The sequence below is a fragment of the Pteropus medius genome, unplaced genomic scaffold (assembly GCF_902729225.1).
Source record: "Pteropus medius unplaced genomic scaffold, Ma_sr-lr_union100, whole genome shotgun sequence".
NCBI classification, from domain to species: domain Eukaryota; kingdom Metazoa; phylum Chordata; class Mammalia; order Chiroptera; family Pteropodidae; genus Pteropus; species Pteropus medius.
Genome location: NW_024348533.1, coordinates 5,929,584 through 5,948,730, shown reverse-complemented (window position 1 = coordinate 5,948,730; position 19,147 = coordinate 5,929,584). Strand labels below are relative to the sequence as shown.

Genomic DNA, 19,147 nt, shown 5'->3' with positions numbered 1-19,147 from the left:
TATCCTTCCCTCTTATTTTGTTGTTGTTCTCCCTTTGTGCAAATCTTATTAGATATATATCATACCTCCTGAATTGTCTGTATCTCCTAACTTTTCTCTCATATTTTAATCTTTTTGAATGCCCTTGACTCTTTACTTCAGCTTTTGAACTTTCTATTTTATGCATCATATCTTTAATTTCATAAAAAACTCTTTCTTGTTCTCTCATTCTTCCTAGCAACCTGTTCCTGGGTTCGTAAATGTATTTTCCCAAACATTCTGGGAATATTACTATTTAAAAAGTTCTTTTCTATTTTCTAAATTATCTCTGTTTCTTCTGGAGCCGGTTTTCTAATTGTGTTTTCCATCTTGGCCCATCTTTTTCATGTCATAATTTTTTTTAATGTCTGGTAATCCTTGGCTGTCCTTTCATATTTTTAGATGAAGGAAGAGTTTACTTAATTAAACTGTTGCATCAGTTTCCCCTCCTCTGGAATAGTACTGCTCCCATTAGAGCTTCCATGGGGACAACACAGCCAACAGTGCTCTATTTGTCAGCTGGCTATCTGCAGTAGGACTGGAAAGGGCACTGACACCAACTAGAAGCCTTGCTCTGTGCTCAGTGGGACTGAAATCACATTCTCTGTTCCCACCCACGTCCCATTGTGGTGCTGATTAGTGTGGCAAAGGGAGTCACTCTAGTGCCAGTGATGGTTTATTGACAGAAACTGATTTTCTTATCCTGACCAGTATCACTTGAGAAGTCTCCCTCTTTAGGCAAATATGAGCAGGTGGTCAGCAGAGAGAGCCAGCTAAGAGGGTAGAGGAAGCTGCAGAGCAGCATGTAATGTTCCAGGGAAGAAGGTGAGGGTTGGGGGTAAGAGTAAGCACCTGTGTCATATAAATACGCATATGTTTATAAAAGGAATTACTGGAATGATCAACCAGAAACTAACAAAAATGACTACCCATGGAGGATGCAGTGGGTGAAATAGGTCCACGTTTCTGAATAAATATTTTTGTACAGATTGCCCTTTCTTTTGAAGTATGTCCATAAGGACACAACTAATGAATTATCACAAAGTGATCACAACTGGGTGGGCACCTCCCTGGTCAAGAAATAAAACTTTCCCTGCACTCTAGAAGCCTCTGCTTGTGACTCGCCCCTCCTCCCTACTACCCTGACTTTTAACAGCACAGATTAGGTTTGCCCACTTTCAAAGTTGGAGTAAATGGAATCCTAAGTATATAATCTTCTCTGTCTGGCTTGTCGCTCAACATTCTATGTGTGAGACTCATCCATGATGTGGTGTGTGGCTGCAGTTCTGGTTACTATATGATTATTATCATAGTTTCTTTATCCGCTCTCCTGGATTTGATGGATTTAAGTTATTCCATGTTTAAGAGTTAGTTATAAGTAATGCTTCTTCGAACATCCCTGCACAATCTTTTAGTGACATGTGCCTGCATTTCTGGGGGTGCCGTCTAGGTGTGCTACTGCTGGGTGAGTTTTTGCTCAGTGTTAATGGATGCTGCTGACCAGTTTTCCAAAGTAGTTGCACCGATTTCTCTTCCTATCAGAGGAAGATGAGAATTGCATATTCCTATCCTCACCAAGATGTGGGATTTTCAGTCTTGTTTTTTGTAACCATTCTATTAGGTGTGTCATGGTTTCCAATTGTGGTTTTGATTGCATTTCTCCAATGTCTACTGAGCTTCAGCACCTTTTCTGATATTTATGTATCATTCATGTTCTGTTAAGAGCCTGATAAAGTCTCTTGCCTATGGTTCCACTGGGTTTATTATTATTATTATTATTATTATTATTATTATTATTGATTTGTCAGAGTTCATATGTTTTAGATATAAGTTCTTCATTAGATACTGTATATGTATGATGACTATTTATTCAATAGATGAATGATGCCTTTAACGCGAAACAATTTTTAATGTGAATGTGGTACTGTTTATCTTTTCTATTGTGACTAGCGTGCTTTTTATCTTTTTTAAAGAAATCTTCTCTTACTCTAAGAATATGGTGATATCCTATATTATTTTCTATAAGTGTTATTTCACCTTTCATATGTAGATCTAAAATCTGCTAAGTTAAGATCCAAAAAATTCACCAGTACGATGTTTGCATATATCATGAGAGTGTCAGACTTCGGGGTTTTTTTTCCCCCCAATTTGGAGATTCGATCGACCCAACATCACTTGTTAAAAAGCCATTGTTCTCCTCTGCTCTGAAATGCCACCTTTGCAATAAATCAAGCGTTCATACACAGGTTCAATTCTGGACTCTATTCTGTTCTAATGATACATTTGTCAACCGTGCACCAGCCCTACACTCTTTAACTATTGTATTCTTACAAGTTTTGAATACTTTGATCATCATCTTCAATTTTTCTTGGCTATTCTTGGCCTGTCACATTTCTGTGTAAACATTCGAACCAACTTGTCAGTACCCTCTAGATGTTCTTCTGGAACTGCACTTGAACTGGAATGCATGGCCACTAACTTTATAGATCAATTTAGAGAAAACTGGTATCTGCACAACAGTGCATCTCCTATCCATGAGCATGACTTACCCCTTCACTGACTCAATCTTTTATAACTTCAGTTTTCAGGCCTAGGTCTTGGATGTATTTTGTTAATTTATTCCTAGGTATTTCCTGCTTTTTATTCTATTGTAAATAGTACTAATTTTTTTAAATTTTAATTTGTTGTTAGAATATAGAAATTTATTTTTGTATAGTGATATGATACCCAGAAACTTAATAATTCTAATGATTTATTTGTATATTCCTTTGGATTTTCTATGTACACAAGTTTATCATCTTCAAATGAGAGTTTCATATTTTCCCTGTCTGATTCTTAAATTTTTGTTTTTTTCCTTGTCTTATTTCACTGGCTAGGACGGCTAGAACCTCTACTACAATGTCGAAGAGAAGTGGTAATAGCAGGCATTCTCACTCTGGAGGAAGTACTCTCAAAATGTCCACATTATACATGATGTTTGTTACAGTTTTTGGAGGGGAAATATCCATTATTACATTTAGAAAGTTCTTTTAGTCTGAGTTCAATAAGGCTTTTCATCATAAATAGATTTTTGTCAAATATTTTTTTTTGGATCAAAAGAGACGATCATATAAAATTTTCTTCTTTATCCAGTTAATATGCTGAATTATAATAATAGATTTTTAAAAGTTAACTCAACCTTGTATTTCTAGAAAAAATTGAAATTTATTGTGAAATTTAGCGTGTATATTAAATCCAGTTAATATAGCACTGGATTTGATTTGCCGTATTTGTTTGAGATTTTGTAACTGTATTCATGAGAGACTGGCCTGTAATTTTATTCTTAAAATGTCCTTAGTTTTTGGTTCCAATGTTAGCAGGAATTTGTATATGATTGGTATTAATCTTCCTCAGAAATTAGGAAGAATTCTTAGGTAAAGTTATAAGGTCCAGGAGTTTACTTTGGAGGAAGGCTTTTTAGAATTGACTTGTCAATACCCTCTAAATTGAAATGATTGCTTTTTAAATGTTAAATCAACTTTGCATTTGTTATATATAGTAGCTTTAGTTAATATAACACTGGATTTGAATTCAGTAAATTTGAATTTGAATTACAAATTAAATATTTTTAATTGATTTGAGACCATTCAGATTTTCTATTTTTTCTCAGATTTCATTTTTCAAGGAATTTTTATCTTTCACTAAACTGGAAAATTTATTGACACAAAGCTGTTCAAAATAAGATAAAATCTTATTATCTTTTTTAAATAAAATTTGTAATGATGTCCCTTTTACATTCATGATTTTAGTAAATTTGTATTTTCTTTCTTTCCTGTTTAAAATTACTATTGTTCAGGGCTATTCTGTTTTAATCTATGTTTTGATTTTAAATAAATCAAAGCAAATTTGAAACCCAAATTATTTTCTCTATTGTATTATTGTTTTTCATTTTAACTTACCTTTATAATTTCCTTCTTTCATTTTTTGTTGAATTTAGTGTTGTTCTTTATCAAATTTGTTGAGATAGATGTTTCTATGATTGATTTTTCAGTCTTTTTTTAAAAAATAAATGCTCTTAAGCCTATAAACACTAATCTAATCATTGTGTTAGCTCTATCTACAAGTTTTGATATGTCATATTGTCATCATTCAGTTTAAAAAATCTTCAATTTCTACTGTTATTTCTTCTTTGAACCGTGGATTATCTATGAGTATATTGTTTAATTTCTAGAAATTCATAATTTTTCAAGTTATCTTTCTTTTCCAGTTTGGTCATGGTCAAGGAATATATTCTGTGTGGTTTTGATCTTTTATGCTTTGTTGAGATTTTCCTATGACCCAGCATAGCCTATCTGGGTCTATTTTCATGTGAACTCGTAAAGACTGGGCATTCTCAAGTCGTCTGGTGTAGTATCCTATATATACCAATTAGGTCCGGTTGTTTAATTCAAATCTTTTGTTTCCTTACTGATTTTCTTATCTGTTGTTCTTTCCATTACTAAGAAAAATACATTAAAATATTCAACCATGATTGTAGACTTGTTAACTTTTCTTTTAGATCTGTCAGTTTTACATAGTTTAAATTTTTATGTGAAATCTCTAAACTGTCGATGGTTGAAAACTTATTCAAATTTGTATTTTAAACACCGGGGACAACAAACAATTCTGAAACCCAGCCTCAGGTCCTATCTGGTTCCTGGGCTGCCAGCCCCAGACTCTGCCCATTTTAACCACCTGATCTTCACTAACCTTCTGATCTTCACTATTTCCCCAGAGGATTTGGCTTCCTCTGGGAAATAGCAGAGGCCCTGGTGGTTTTTGAGAGCCAGGGGTGACTGGCACGGACCCCAGCCTGACACTCTTCCCTGGCTGGGGCCAAGGCTGCCAGGACCTGCCTCTCCAAACCCATCAGGGGTGAGGCTCACCTTGCATCCCCGAAGGCCCAAAGTCCTGCCGTGTGAGGAAGATAGCGTGATCATGGTATTCGTCATGGCTTGTGTCTGGCTTCTGCTGGAGGTAGGCCCAGCGGCAGACATTCTCCAGGCTCTGGGAGGGGTTCCCAATCTCGATAAGGCTCGTGGACTGCAGGGGCAGGAGAGACACCGAAGAGTTAGCATCCAGCTGGAGGTTGAGCAGCCTGGTGTGTTGACACAGCCCATCCACTAGAGATCTAGCCCGGGTGGCACGAAGGCCACTTCCCAGTCCCTCTCAAGACCCGGTTCCTACTTGGCTCTATTCTTGGCTCTTCAGTCATACATAAAGTCACTGCACAGTTTTCAGGTGAGATGTGGAAGCAAAGCTCTGAGGTCATCTAAGGCCTCTAATAACCCATTCAGCCCATCCCATTTTCAGGGATCCTCGTGTTTTGTCAGGCACTGGACAGGAGGCAAATGCCACATAGGCCTCACCCCAAAGAGCTCTCAGTTCAGGCAATGCACAAATAAATCCCAACATGGCTTGTGAGCCCAGAGAAATGGAGAGAACTCTATGTTTTCATCCTGTTTGAAGAAATATTCAGAAAACAACACAACAGAGAAAAAAACTCCAGCAGAAACAGCAAGGGGACCACAAAAAGCACAGGAGCGTAGAGCTGACCCCTCAGGAGCCATGGAGAGGACCAGTCGTACACCACTTCGTATGGTGACACATAACTGATAGCCGAGGCTGGCCTTGCTCTGCACTGTGGTGCTGGCATTCAGGCCTCACAACCACCCTGAGAGGAGGGAAACTGAGGCTGGGAGAAGCCAAGTAAAGCCCCCTAGGTCACACGGCTAGAGAGCAGAGTAGAGATCTGAACCCAGGAAACCTGAAACCAAAGTCTATATTCAGCCCCTTGCTCTAAACTGCCTCCCTAAATAAAACATGCACGAAGCATCTCAAAAGGAAGGCTCCTGCAAGTGGCACACATCCCTTTCTCTCTCACTCTTCACACCGGGCACTTCAGTTTCAACTTCCACCACATATTCCCACCACTAACGCGGTTCTCACTGAGGGAAGAGTCCTGGGCACCATCTTTTCCTCTTTAAAGACACACCTCTTTAAGCAGGGATACACATTTCTTGGTAGACGTGTGTAAGCATTGTTTCTTTTCTCCCATAAATCTATCCATCAAGCATAGCCAAACATCTCTCTTTGTGTGAATAAGCAGCAAAGAGTAGGTCTAGGATATTGTTAGTAAGCCAGGATGTCCCACAAGGAAGGAGAATGATTCAAGGCCAGGGAGGACTGGTCATTTCCAGGAATCTTGTGTGTTATCCCAGCCCGTGATCTACAATGGCAGACCAGTCCCAAAGTCGCAAGCACAGAGCCAACTGCCGCTGGGAGATAAGATTAATTGTTATAAAAAAAAAAATAGATTGAGTCCTAATGAAGTAAGTCATAGACTGGAGTGAGGGGTCTGGTGATCATGACCTGTTAGACACTGGCACAGAGAGGATAGCCCAGCAAAAGCTGGAGAAAGGGAAAGGAGGCATACTTCTTGCCCCTGTCCCACCACCGTGATTGAAGGAAGCACATACCAGCTCTGGCCAACAAGCTGTGAACCAAAGTGATGTGTCTCTTCTTGGTTGGAGCATTTACTTGCCCCCATGAAACACCCCCCAGAAATTTCTCCTCTCTGGCAGGTGAACCAACAATGTTGAGATGATGGCTGCTCTGCCACCCAGGCTCTGAGTGACACCCAGAGACCAGAGTCCTCTGCCAACTCATGTAGAACACATAGCATGAGCAGGAAATAAATTTTTGTTGTGAGCTGCTGGGACGTGGAGGTTGTTTGTTTCTCAGCATGACCTCGCCCACCAGGCTGATGTGAGAGAGGCTGAGGAGGGGAAAGGCATCTGCATCACGCCCAAGCCAGACCCCTCCAGGTCAGGCGGGTGGTAGCTACTTCCAGAGGTCATAGCTTGAGAAGTCACAGGTCTGAAGGAGGGACCAAGAGAAAGGATCTCCTTTCTAGGGAATGAGCTTCAGGTGGAATGAGAAGGAAGGGACTCTTATGGGTGGATTGGATTAGATGCTAGAGTTTGGGGTCTTGTGGTTATACCCCATTGAACTTGAGATTGCCAGCCCAAGTCCAAATCAGAGGATCATCACAAAGGCCGCTGACCACTTCACATAGGCTGCAGAGCCCCCTAGAGTGCCACCCTCTCTCCTCCGTAAGGCCTGGGGTCCAGCTCAGCAGCCTTGCTAGGTCCCCTCAAGAGAAAGGGGTTTTGTCTCCTCCAAGGCTGTGTCTCTCAGCCCAAATATCAGGTTATTCTCCATGATGGCTCTGCCACCCTCAGGGTTCGAAGTTCCCAAGTTCCCTGTGTTTGGACAATTCTAGCCTGATCCCCTCTAATGCGCTGGTGGCCACAGTTACTTCTGCCTTTGCTCTCTGGCATCAGCAGCCCAGCCCCCTCTGTTAAACACACCTCTATTGACCATGGGCTCAGGGTGAGACAGTTCCAGCCCAGCCAGTCTCCACTATGCATCTTTCTGGTGCCATGAATGGGCCAAGGAGCTGGAAAGGTGTAGGACGGTGAGCCTGGAGCTGCTGCCCCTGCCACCCGCCCCCCACAGGTGGGAACCTTGTCTGAGGAAGATGACAAAACAGAACCCCAGGCAAGAGAGTTGACTCTGGTGTCCTCATGCAAGTGCCTGGTTCACCCAGGACTGAGGCCAGCCTACCAATACGTCTGTTTGTTATCCATTGCTACATAACAAGTTATTCCAAATGTGTTTTCTGTGAAAGAGGAATCTGAAAGCAGCTGAGATAGGTGCCTCTGGCTCCAGGCCAGTCATGAGATGGCCAGCTGAGGACAGAGGCCCTGACCTCATCTGCAGGCTCCCCTGGGGGGACCAATTCCCACTCACATAGCTGCTGACAGGACTCAGGTCCTCGTGGGCTGCTGGGCTGAGGGATCCTTGCCATACCACACAGACCCTTCCCCACACCACAGCTTGTTTCCCCCAGGATGAGTGACCAAGAGACCGAAGAGAGTGCACATCTAGGACAGAAGCCACAGTCTGTTTGTAACTGAATCTGGGTCCGGCCCACACTTGAGGGGAGTGTACGTGAGTACCGGGAAGCCAGGTCACTGGGGACCACCTGCTGCAGATTTGCGTCTCATTTATGTGTGTCTAGTAATTTCTCCTTGTGAAAGTTGATTTGAGTTGTGTTACTGTCATTTGCAGCTGAGAGAGTCCTAAACTTCCTTCATGTCCTCCGCTAGGTGGACCATGGGAAACCTAGTCCAGGGCACTGGCTGGTAGACGAAAACTGGGGCTGCTCTCCGAGGAACAGTTGTTACATCCCACACCCGCCTGGCCATGTCTTTGAGGAGTCAAGAGTCCAGCCACAGAGATACTCCTGTGTCAGGGCCATAGCGATAGAGCCAAAGGCAGGAGCCAGGATGACAAAGGGGGAGAAGGAGCAGGCTGGGGACAGGGGACCAAGCATTCAGCGGGTGGGCTTGTGGAAAGTGCTAGGAGGATGTTGTAAATCCAAATGCCTTCAGGGCCAAGGTGGGCAATATAAATCAGTGAGGCAGGCTGGTCGAAAGAAAAATAATTCTTTGATTTGGCCAGTTTAGAAGGGGTGAGGACAGAGCAATATGTTCTATGATGGTCAAGAAAGCGGGGGCGATAGGGAGTGGCAAGGACTGTAGCAAATCAAGGAGCTCATGCCCACCCGAGGGGGCAATGACAGCGCCCCCTACTGCTGGCACACAAGAACAGACTGGATTTCTTGGGCCAATCTTTAAATCTGGCTTTTACAAAGAAGCCTACCTCCTAGTAAATGTTGGCTAAAAATAAAATAAGTTGCATGCACAAAACAAAACACATTCCCCTGGCTACCAGGTTGAGATCCTTAGTATAAAAGTCCCCAGGAGGACAGCCCCTCCTCACATCCTTCCAGACTGGACCGACACTGGCCAGCCCCTCCTCCCTCCCAGACGCTGGGCTCCCCAGGTCCAGCCCAGGTTTCCAGCGCCTCTCGGCAGCCAAAGTGATCTCACTGCTGTGGCAGGATAATTTATTGAGATATCGATTTGTGTTTTGTTCTTGCCTTGTCTTTCCCTTGCCTATTCCAAGAAGGCAGCCTGCCACTTATGTTCTCCAGCCCACGGGGGTTTGTGCTGCAGGGCTCAGAGCAGAAACCATCTGGGACCCCCTCCCAGATTTTGGATTCTGAAGAGACTCGGAGTTGAGAGTTAGAGAGAAGGGCTTGGTGGGGCTGCACCAGGCATACTAGCCTTGGGGAGTATGAAATAAATGGCCACCGAGCAGCGGGCCCTGGGAGCCTACAGCCTGGACGGATGGACGGGGGACATCCTGAGAGGTCGAGGAGGAGGATGATGTCAGCATTCAGGCATCAAGATGTGGAGCTGCTTTTACTTCTTATTTCTCTGCTCACCTCCCAACCTTCTCAAGGTCCTGGCCCAGCTCAGATGAGCACGAGGAAACAAGGGCCTCATCCTTTCTGGGTCTGGAGCGTTCAGGGGGCTGTGGGGGCCTGGGGCCATTCTGCGACCTGACCTCAACCTTGAGCCCCATGGCAGGCACAGGGCCCGTGTGCATTTCAGAAAGAGTTTTCTGGGTCAATGAGAAGGGAGTGGAGACGGTGGGGAGGGACGGTGGCCACTGAGATGGACGGTGTAATGTCAGCAGAGTCAGGACCCAAGATGGAAGGAGATAAGAAAGGGAGGTGACTGGGCTGGCAAGTGGGGAGGACGCAGGTTTCTGGCAACAGGGCCTATGCAGGAGGCATGAGGAAAGGACTGAAAACCTGAAGGGAAAGTGTGGGGTCTGCAGCGCCCAGGGACACAGTCGAGGGATGGCCTTTTCAGGCCCAGCTTGCTCGCTTGAGAAGAGCTGGGCAGTTTTGTTTGAGGGACCTCTCCCACTTCTTGGGGTGCAGCTGGGAGTGATTGATTAGTCCAGGTGCTCTGCCTGCCCCTGCCAGGGCCGGCCTGGGACCCAAGTTAGGTTGGTGGAGCAGAGGTTCAAAAGGACAGAAAACTGGCTGAAACAGGTTTGCTTAGCCTAGTGGCAGCCCCCAAAACAAACACCCACGAGCTCCTGCCTCCCACACCCCAGGCCCCACCTCCTGATTGCTGACCCAGCCTTCTCTTGTGCCTTGAAGGCCCCTCACAGACAGTGATGTCCAGGCAAAGACACCAGCACACGGGGCAGGCCTGGGGCCCAGGACGAAGGTCTAAGCCATGGGACCTGCCCAGACCCGGCCTCCTCCCCGGCTTCCTGCGGCCATACAGTGCTCAGATGGGCCCCTCTCTGGGGCACCCTAGGCCCTGCCATTCCACGTTCTTGCCATGTACCACAGAGTGTGAGCTGTGGTCCCCTCCGAGAGAGCAGACGAGACTTGTTCTGTCCTTCAGAAGTGACAGAGAGAGGCTGAGAGCGATGCCTGTGTCAATTAAGAAAAATTCTCACACCCAGCTTCCTGTGGTATCTGGGATCTCCCAGTCTGAGGGCTTGTCTCCCGCCTGCCTGTTTGTCTAGGAAAGTGGCTGTAAGACTCTACCTGTTCCCACCATGCTGGAGCGGGAACCATGAGAGAACTCAGCAAGGGGGTGACTGCAGAGCCACCCCACCTTGGACCTCACAGACCACCAGTCTTCCCCCAAAGGGAGCCATGCTCAGCTGTCCAGAGCGAACTGCAGTGGATAGAGCATGTCCACACCCTGGGCTGGGTGGCAGCTGTGGGGCTCATGTTTGTGCCGATTGGCGGGCTTCGGGTTTGTACGGTCTAATTTAAACCTCGCAACTGCCCTAAGATATAGGTGCTGTCATTGTCCTGTTTTCTGGATGAGGAGCCACATCTCAGACAACTGAAATAACTTGCCCCAAATCCCACCACTAGAAAGGAGCGGAGGTGACCCATCTCCCCTACTCAGAAAGATGGGAGAGGCAGGGCGGCCCGAGGCGGCCACCAGGTGGCGCTGCTACCCAGAAACGGTGGTGCCAGGGCTGCAGCTCTGAGCCCTGCCCACACCAGGCAGGGAGGACTTCGGAGGCTGGCTGACAGACTCTGGGGTCCCCCTCTGAATAAGTCAATTAAGACCTGCCCCAAGAGTTCTGTTGCCATCACCACTCTCTGACATTTCCACTGTTTGCTCTTGAATGAGCCGAATTATTTATGCTCTTTCCTCCTTCAGTCCAGGAGACCTGAGGCCACCGTCCCCAAGGGATCCCCACAGACCCCAAGCCTGTCCAGCAGCTCGCCAGGGTACCAGATGGTGACAGGTGGGGCTCCCCTGGGCAGCACGAGGGCCTAGAGCTGTGGGATCAGACAGTTGTTCATCCGTTATCTGCTCCGCGTTCTTGGACAGGTTCCTTCTCTGTCCCCAGCTCCTCATCTGCAAAATGGGCACAACTGCAGTGAAAAGCCAAGAGCAGGGACTTCTGATCTTAACAGTCAACACCTACTGATGTTCCTTGTCCTATCGCTGTCGTGACCATGATGATAAAGATGAGAGATACTCAAGTCCCTGTAGTGCCCTCAAAGGCATTGCCTGGAGCTCTGGGGGCTCATGTCCCAGAGGGTTTGGCTTCAGTCCACCAAAGCCTTCTCAACTGCCCCAGGGTGGTCCTGCCTTGGACCACTTTCCCGAGCATGCAGGAAAGAGGACAGCAGGCACAGAGCCCAGGCCTGCGAAAAGACAAGCGCACTTCTCTACCCCTGCACTGCTGACATCTGGGGCCACTTACTTCTCTGCTGTGGGGACTGACCTCTGTGCCCCAGCCCCTACCTGTTAGATGCCATTAGTATCCCCCTGGGGGATGGCAAAGTTGCCCTCCTTGGGGACTGGCTGGCATGGGGAACCCTTGAGGGGAGCAAGGGCAAGGAGCCTGGAGCTCGTGCTCCCCAGCCTCTGGTGTATGTATCCGGCTCCTCCTTCCCAAAGCCAAGTGACTCATGACTAAGTGATCCTGGCAGGCCGCTGGCCTCTTGGAGCCAGGGTCCTCATTGTCAGGTGGGGGTGATGCTGTGATTGCCCCACAGAGCTGTAGTGATGGAGAAGGGAGTGACGTCACCTACGGGGCGACAGACAGGGCCTGACCCCAAGTGCGTACAACAGATGGGTAACTCATAGGAACATTCTTATTCCTGCTGTCATTGCTAGTATGTGCTCGTCTTACTGGAGACACTAAGTTTCAGTGATGGCAAATAACTCACTGAAGATCCCACAAGGATCAACATGGCCAGAATTCACACCACGTCCCCCTGGCGGGGGGCAGCATGGGCACTAAGGCTGGGGGTCTTCTCCCAAAGCTCAGGTCGGTGAAGAGCTCAGCTCTCATCGCAATAGGCAGCTTGGAATCACAACACCAGTAAGGCCAGGAGGCCTGCTCCTCATTTCCCTGCCTGGACCCTTGTCATCAGAGCATGTTCTAGCCATCCTCCCTACGGCCGGGAGGCCTTTCCTGGAGAAAGCCAGGCGACCAGCACAGGTGTCTCAGCACGACCCTTCCTGGCACAGCTGCAGCGGACCTCCTGGGGCAGGTCCAGCCCAGCATTTTTTGTCCTTCTATGGACCCTGGCAGGTCTGGCTCATCAGGGGCCAGGATGACCAGGGGCTGGCCCCCATGCCTGGCCCCCATCAGGTTGAGGCTGGGACCCAGACTCTGGAGAGATCACAGGCTGTTCCTGGGGTGTTCTAGAACCCCTACACTGCCCCTCACACAGGTGGAGAAGCTGACATCCAGAGCAGGTGGCTGATGGCCCAGGACACACAGTAAGAGGACGGTGGCACTGAGCCTTTGAACCCCGAGCCATGGTTCTGGGCATGCTGAACCCTCAGCCCCAGAACCCACTGAGAGGCTCAGAATCTCTCAGACCTTCCCCTCCAAGGCTGAAGAACTCCTATGAGTGGTCATGCCTCATCATGGCAAGATACCTGTTGCTCTTCTCTGATTGTCCTCAAGTCTCTGACTTGTTTTGATTTTCCTCATCCGAGGAAATATTTAAAGTGAGAACAGTTCAGTAGCTTTTGTGCCTTCTCAAAAAATCAATCGAAAAGCCAGTTGCTACGCAACCGTCAAGTGCAGTCCATGTTCTGCTCCCTGGCTGATGGCATATCATATAAAATAAGATAATCTCTTTTCTTCTGCTGGGGTTTTTTTTTTCTTTTTTTTTTTAAGAAATGGAGAAAAATGTTTTGGGAAAAACTTGAGATAACTCAGAGGCTTCTCATAAGCTGGAAGACAAACAACATGTCACTCACACAAGTGCTACCAATTTTATTCCTGCTGGAGTCTAGGGGGCCTGGGCTGGGGACAGGCGTGGGGGAGCTGGTCTATTTCTGTCACAATTTGGAATAAAAACAGGATCTGAACACCTGGGCTACTTTCTGCCCCAAGCCTGGGTCTCAGCCTCAGAGCCCCCAGAATTCCCTGGGACCTCAGGAGGACATAGTTCAGGCCCCTCTTCTCACAAAGGTCCTGGCTGCAGCCACCTCGGTTTTGCCGGGCTTGAATCCTTCCAGGGATGGGGGCCTCACTACTTAACGGGAAACACATAGTTTCTTGAAGAGCAGTCCATGAGAATTCATCCTCATGGTCAGCCAAACTGTACTCCCGGACTGCCATTGCTGTGCCTCTGGCCCTCAGCTCTCGCTGAGCAGTTGCCTGCCTGGCCACTCCATCCAGGACACCTCACCCAGTTCTGATTCCCGAAACGAGCTTGTTTGCTTGTGACCTCACAGGGAACTTGAGCTCTACTCCCAAGAGCAGGCAGTTCCCAGGACCCATCTGGGCACACGTCCTCCTGCTTCCCACAACATACGTCCCTTGGAGAACTGAAAACAACGCCTCACCTGGATGCTGTGCCAAGTGGAATCTGTGGCCATTGGACACAAACTGTTACTATCCACGCATGGTAAATGCAGAAATGAGAAACATGTATAGCAATTGGATAGAGTGATTTTATGTCTATATGAAATTTAATAATATTTGTGCATATCTTGGTTATTGTCACATTTCTCTTTTCTAATAGTTCCTTTTAAATGTATTTTGCAGATGTATTGGTCAGCAATGGACCTTCAGCATTGAGATGCTCCATGGGTCTGGCTGGGGCCTTGGCTCTCACAGCCGCTTCCCATGGATTATCACCTCCCATGTTGTCTGATCACTCTAGGTCCGTGGGACGGCCTCTTCTTTCCCACAGACATTGTTCCCAAGCCCTGCAGCCCATGATAGTGTCCTTAAGCCACCCAGAGCCCCTGGTTAAGCATGTGACCCCCTTCCCAGAGACACTGTCCTATTTGGTGGGGTCTTCACGTAGTCTCTCCTCGTCCAGCCACTCCTCTGCCTGCATTCTGCAGCCTGTCTTTCCTAAAGGAATCAAGACTCACACCCTGGACTTCACTTCCCCTTCACAGCCCAGCAGCTCTTCAAAGGAGGACAGAGCATCAGTCTGGCCCTGTGATTTCCTGGCCAGGCTGAGGAGACTAGAGACGGCGTGGGGCGGCCGTCCCCCACTTCCTGGTGTGGCCTCTATTCTGACTCCACTGAGGCCAATCTGCTGAGCCCCTTGCTGGGGTTCGGTGGCCATGCTCTGGACTTAGCTCTGGACCCACTCACTCAGCCCTTGTGCTCCCCTCCAGTCTTCTCGCCATCACCAATTTTCAAAACCCTTCCCAGTAGGCAGGCAAGGAGGTGAGGAGGATGTTAGTCCCCTTGGGCCCTCTCAGCCCTCACTGCACTGGGCCTGGTCTCCTGGAGGCTGCCCCATGCCCACATGGGCTCCGGCCACCCGCCTTGCTGGCTGTGGGCTCCAGGTAGCCTCAAGAACTGCTGTTCCCATACTGTCCTTGGGGAGAGCAACCTGACAAAAGGGTACATGATCATTCCCCTTACCACTCCGCCTCTGCCTACAGGTAACGTGGGGGTATCAACATGGCCCCAGGAAAGCAGAACCTTTTCCCATGAGGTGGCACACGAGGGGCAGGGACAGACTGGTCATGGCTGCAAGGGAGGTACCTGCACATCACCCAAAAGTTCCCCGGGGACGCAGACAGTGGAGTCCCAGGCCCAGACACAGGAAAGGTAAGACAGTGCCCACAAGGCAGAACACAGACCCCTCCCCAACCACCCCCGACCCACCACAGAGAAGAGGTAGATTCCCTTCCATGTCCTCCTTCAAATCAGGAACGAATGCTGGACATGACAGAGCCCCATGGCACAGTGGTGCAAACCCTCCTTCGGGCCCATTAAGACCCTCCCTCCTGCAGTTACACAGGATTACTCGGGCTCTACCACTTTCAAATGACTTTTTGAAATGTAAATTATTTTTTTATAATTAAAAAGGCACTGTTTGGGTTCTAAAAGAAACAGGCTTATCACAATAAATTAAGAAAAGTCAGTAAAGTACAAAGAAGAAAATAAAAACCCACAATCTGGTGAATACTGCTCATAGTTGATATGTTCCTTCTAGTACCTTCTATAAACAGAGTTGTACACAAAATCAAGATCATCCTGTAAATTCATATCGTTTAAAACAAACAAACAAACTTACCTTTGCCTTTTGACACACTTTGAAACGGGACTTACAGGCCACATTGACGTTCTGTCATTATCTGCCAGAGCCCTACCGGGGGCAATGAGGTTGTTTCCAGTTGTTTACACTCTGAAATGAGGCCCTGACTGATGACTTGCTGCTGCAACTTCATCTGCAGCTCTGACAGGTGCTTGGGGACGGAGCCACAGAAATGAATGATGGGAAAATGCGAAGGCCCTTTTTAAGGGCAGTGATAAATATTGTCGCATTTCCTTCTAGAAATGTGTACATATTTATACTCGTGCCAGAGAGGTGGCTGCTTCATTTGCCCAAAGCAGCGGTAAATCTCTCTTCTTAACCTTAACACAGTTGGTGTTTTAAAAATGATCAATTGTGTTATTTCTTTGATCAAAGTTAAATCTTTCACCCCTCTTTGGCCATTTGTATGTCTTCTCCTGTTACCTACTTATTTCTACTGCCAGTTCTGTTTTTCCTATTTTTGATAAGAGCTCTTTATATATTAGGATATCTTTGCCATATTGCAAATATTTTTCTTACTTATGGTTTGCCTTTTAATGGTATTTTTTGACAGAAGATTTATATTTCAAATATTCAAATATATCTATCTCCTTTACAATTCCTTCTACTGTATTTATGCTTAGGAAGCGCTTTACGAACAATACTTTCTTCTTTGTATGTTTCATTGGCCTATATTTATATGATTTATTTATTATGCTTGAAATTTACTATATATGAAATTTACATTTATCATATTTATTTATAACACTTAACTGTTCTTTTTATATTTATCACATATTATTTTAGAACTACATATTTTGTTCAATAGATTTTTTAACATTTATGCAAATACGGTATGATTTTAATTATTTTCACTTTACAAGATGTTTGAAGTAAATCTCTTTTTATTTGCTTGGCCTCCAAAGCTTTCCCAGCCATTCTCGACTATTTGTTTCTAGATGAAACTTAGAATCATTTCATCAAATTTCTAATTATTAATCTGGGAAAAATCCACTTCTCTCTTATACCCAGTCTTCCCAAAAGGGACAGCATGTATCTTTTCATTTACTTTTTTTTTCTATCATTAACAATGTGCAGTTTTCTTCTTATCCGTCCTGGGTCTGAGTTGTTAGGGAAATTGCAAGTATTTTATATTTTTGGTTACTATTGCGAAGGTAACTTTTCTCTCCTTATTACCCCTATTACCAGGGCATTGTGGGTTCACACAGAAATCATCAATTTTGGTATAATTATCTTCTATTTGGCCATGCCACTGAAGTCCTTTATTTACTGTAAAAGTTATACAATGGATTCCTTTGGGTTTTGCAGACACACAATTATCAGTAAACAATTATAATTTTATCTGCTCTTCCCAACATCAGTGTCATGTCATTTGACATTGTCTAGAATTGCCTAGACCTCAGTAATAAAGCATTGTGTCTCTTTCTTGTTGCCAGTTTTACTACAAAGGAAGCATTTCCCAAAGCAAGTTCTGTCGAATGTTGATGAGGAGACAGGTTCTGTTGAGGAATGGGTTTGAGAAGGTGTGCACACTGATCCAACTCTTGGAGATTCAATGTGCATATTTGCATAATAAAGGCTCTGAGAAAATTGTGTTAAGGAATGCCTGCTTTACTTTGTTTTACAGGCATTTTTCAGACTTACTTGACCATGGAACCCGTCTGTTTTTATGCGTAAATATCTATGAACATCCTAAGAATTAGCTATGCATAACACTTTTAGAGACATTTGCTTCTTTTTCCACCTTTGAAATCATTTTGGTTGTCATGTTACCATCTGTTACTAGTTTTCAGATTTTTTAAAAACCAAGAGATACCCTCTCTGCTCCTAGGGAGCCGATCATACCCCTGTTCTGCCCATGCCTTCAGAGTCGGGGGGCGTCTCTCTCAGACACCCCAGACTTGACTTGGCATGCTTCCCTGTGAACCCCACCTGTGGCTTTGCAAACAAGGCTCATCTCTTCTCTCCAGGCTACAGACCCCCATGCCAGCCTCTCCCTGGCTGTCCCCACTGGGATGGCACCAGGTACTTCAAACAACACATCGCCGCTGAACTCACCTCCTCCCCCACACCGCGCTTCCCCTCCCGTGTTCTCATCACCAGCTACCTGGCTGCTCAAGGCACAGACACAGCGCCTCTTCATCTTCACCCACTCAGTGACCTCGCTCTCCTGACTTAGTCCCTAAAGCTCTCCTTTGTTTACCCTCCTTTCTCCATCCCTGTGGCCATGGTCCCAGCACAGCCTGCCATTGTTCCCCTTTCAGTGGGACTCATACTCTCCTAAGCCAAGGTCTCTCACACCCAACAGCTCTACACACAGGAGCCCAGGGATCTTCTTAGAAATGCAAATCAGGGTACATATATCTTTTCGAATTAGTGTTTTCATTTTCTTCGGATAAGTACCCAGAAGTGGGATTGCTTTTGGTAGTTCTATTTTTTAGCTTTTTGAGGAATCTCCATACTGTGCATGAGGATTCCCTTTATTCCATGTCTTCATCATATTAAGCTAAGTGAAATAAGTCAGACAGAGAAAGATAAACACTGTATGTTTTCACTTACATGTGGAATCTAAAAAACAAAACAACAAAATCAAATGAACAAACAAAAACAGACTCATAGAAACAGAGACCAAAGGGATGGTGACTAGAAAGGAGGGGATAGGCAGATGGATAATAAGGTGAAAGGGAATATAGTCAATAATAACATGACAAGTTTCCACGGTGACATAATTATGAGACTTAACATGATCGGCATATTGTCAGGTATAAGAATGTCAAAATGCTGTATCGTGCACCTGAAATGAATATAACTAACATAATATTGTATACCAACTATATGTAAATTTAAAAAAATAAAATTTAAAAACAACACAAATCAGATCATGTCATTCTCCTGCTTGAAACTGCCCTCGAGAGCAAACCAAAGCCCTTGGCGAGTCACACAGTCCCTCACGATTTGCTCCTTCTGGCTTCTTCAGTGTCAACTCTTGCTGCCCCGTCGTTGCATTTTTCCCTCAGTTCAGATCCAGCTGCTCTCTGTTCCTCCAACACATCCTGTTTTCTCTCCCTTTTAGCCTTTGAACCCGAAACATCCTTATGTTGGGACTTACCCCTTTCACTCCCTTCCTGTAACTGAAAAGTCACTTCTCCCATCACTTGCCCTGACTTCGTAAGGAAGGATTGCATGGCCCAAATTTCACCACCAAGTGAGCCCCAGAATCTTCTATATAATTGTTTCCAAGTCCGTATCCATGCCTTAGAAGCAGTCGGGGACCATTTCAGTCACCCAGTACAGCACTTGGACACAGGAGCCCTTCAAAGAGTGTTTGTTGGATGATGCTTTGTCATTAGGCACACAGATGTGAGTAATTCTATGAACAGACTTCCTGAGAGCAAACCATCATCGCATCCCTAGGATAAACCCCATTCATCGTGGTGGGACTGTCTCCTTACGTGTTATTGAATTAAACTCTTAATGCCTCAGGATTTTCACATCTATTTTTAGAAGTGACACCGGTCTGTACTTTATCTTGGACACGCTACCCTTGGCAGTGTTGAGTGTAGGAACCACATTAGCTATAAAAGAAAATTGGGTGGATTTCAAAATGTG

At 45.9% G+C, this 19,147-nt stretch overlaps 1 protein-coding gene across 1 annotated transcript in view; it reads right to left on the bottom strand.

Moving 5' to 3' along the window:
• The window catches only part of ADAMTS2 (ADAM metallopeptidase with thrombospondin type 1 motif 2), a 204,940-nt gene that overhangs the window by 43,284 nt on the left and 142,509 nt on the right, over positions 1-19,147 (bottom strand). The window contains 1 exon segment of the mRNA XM_039880269.1: positions 4,923-5,079. Within this exon segment, the coding sequence (XP_039736203.1) occupies positions 4,923-5,079 (157 nt within the window).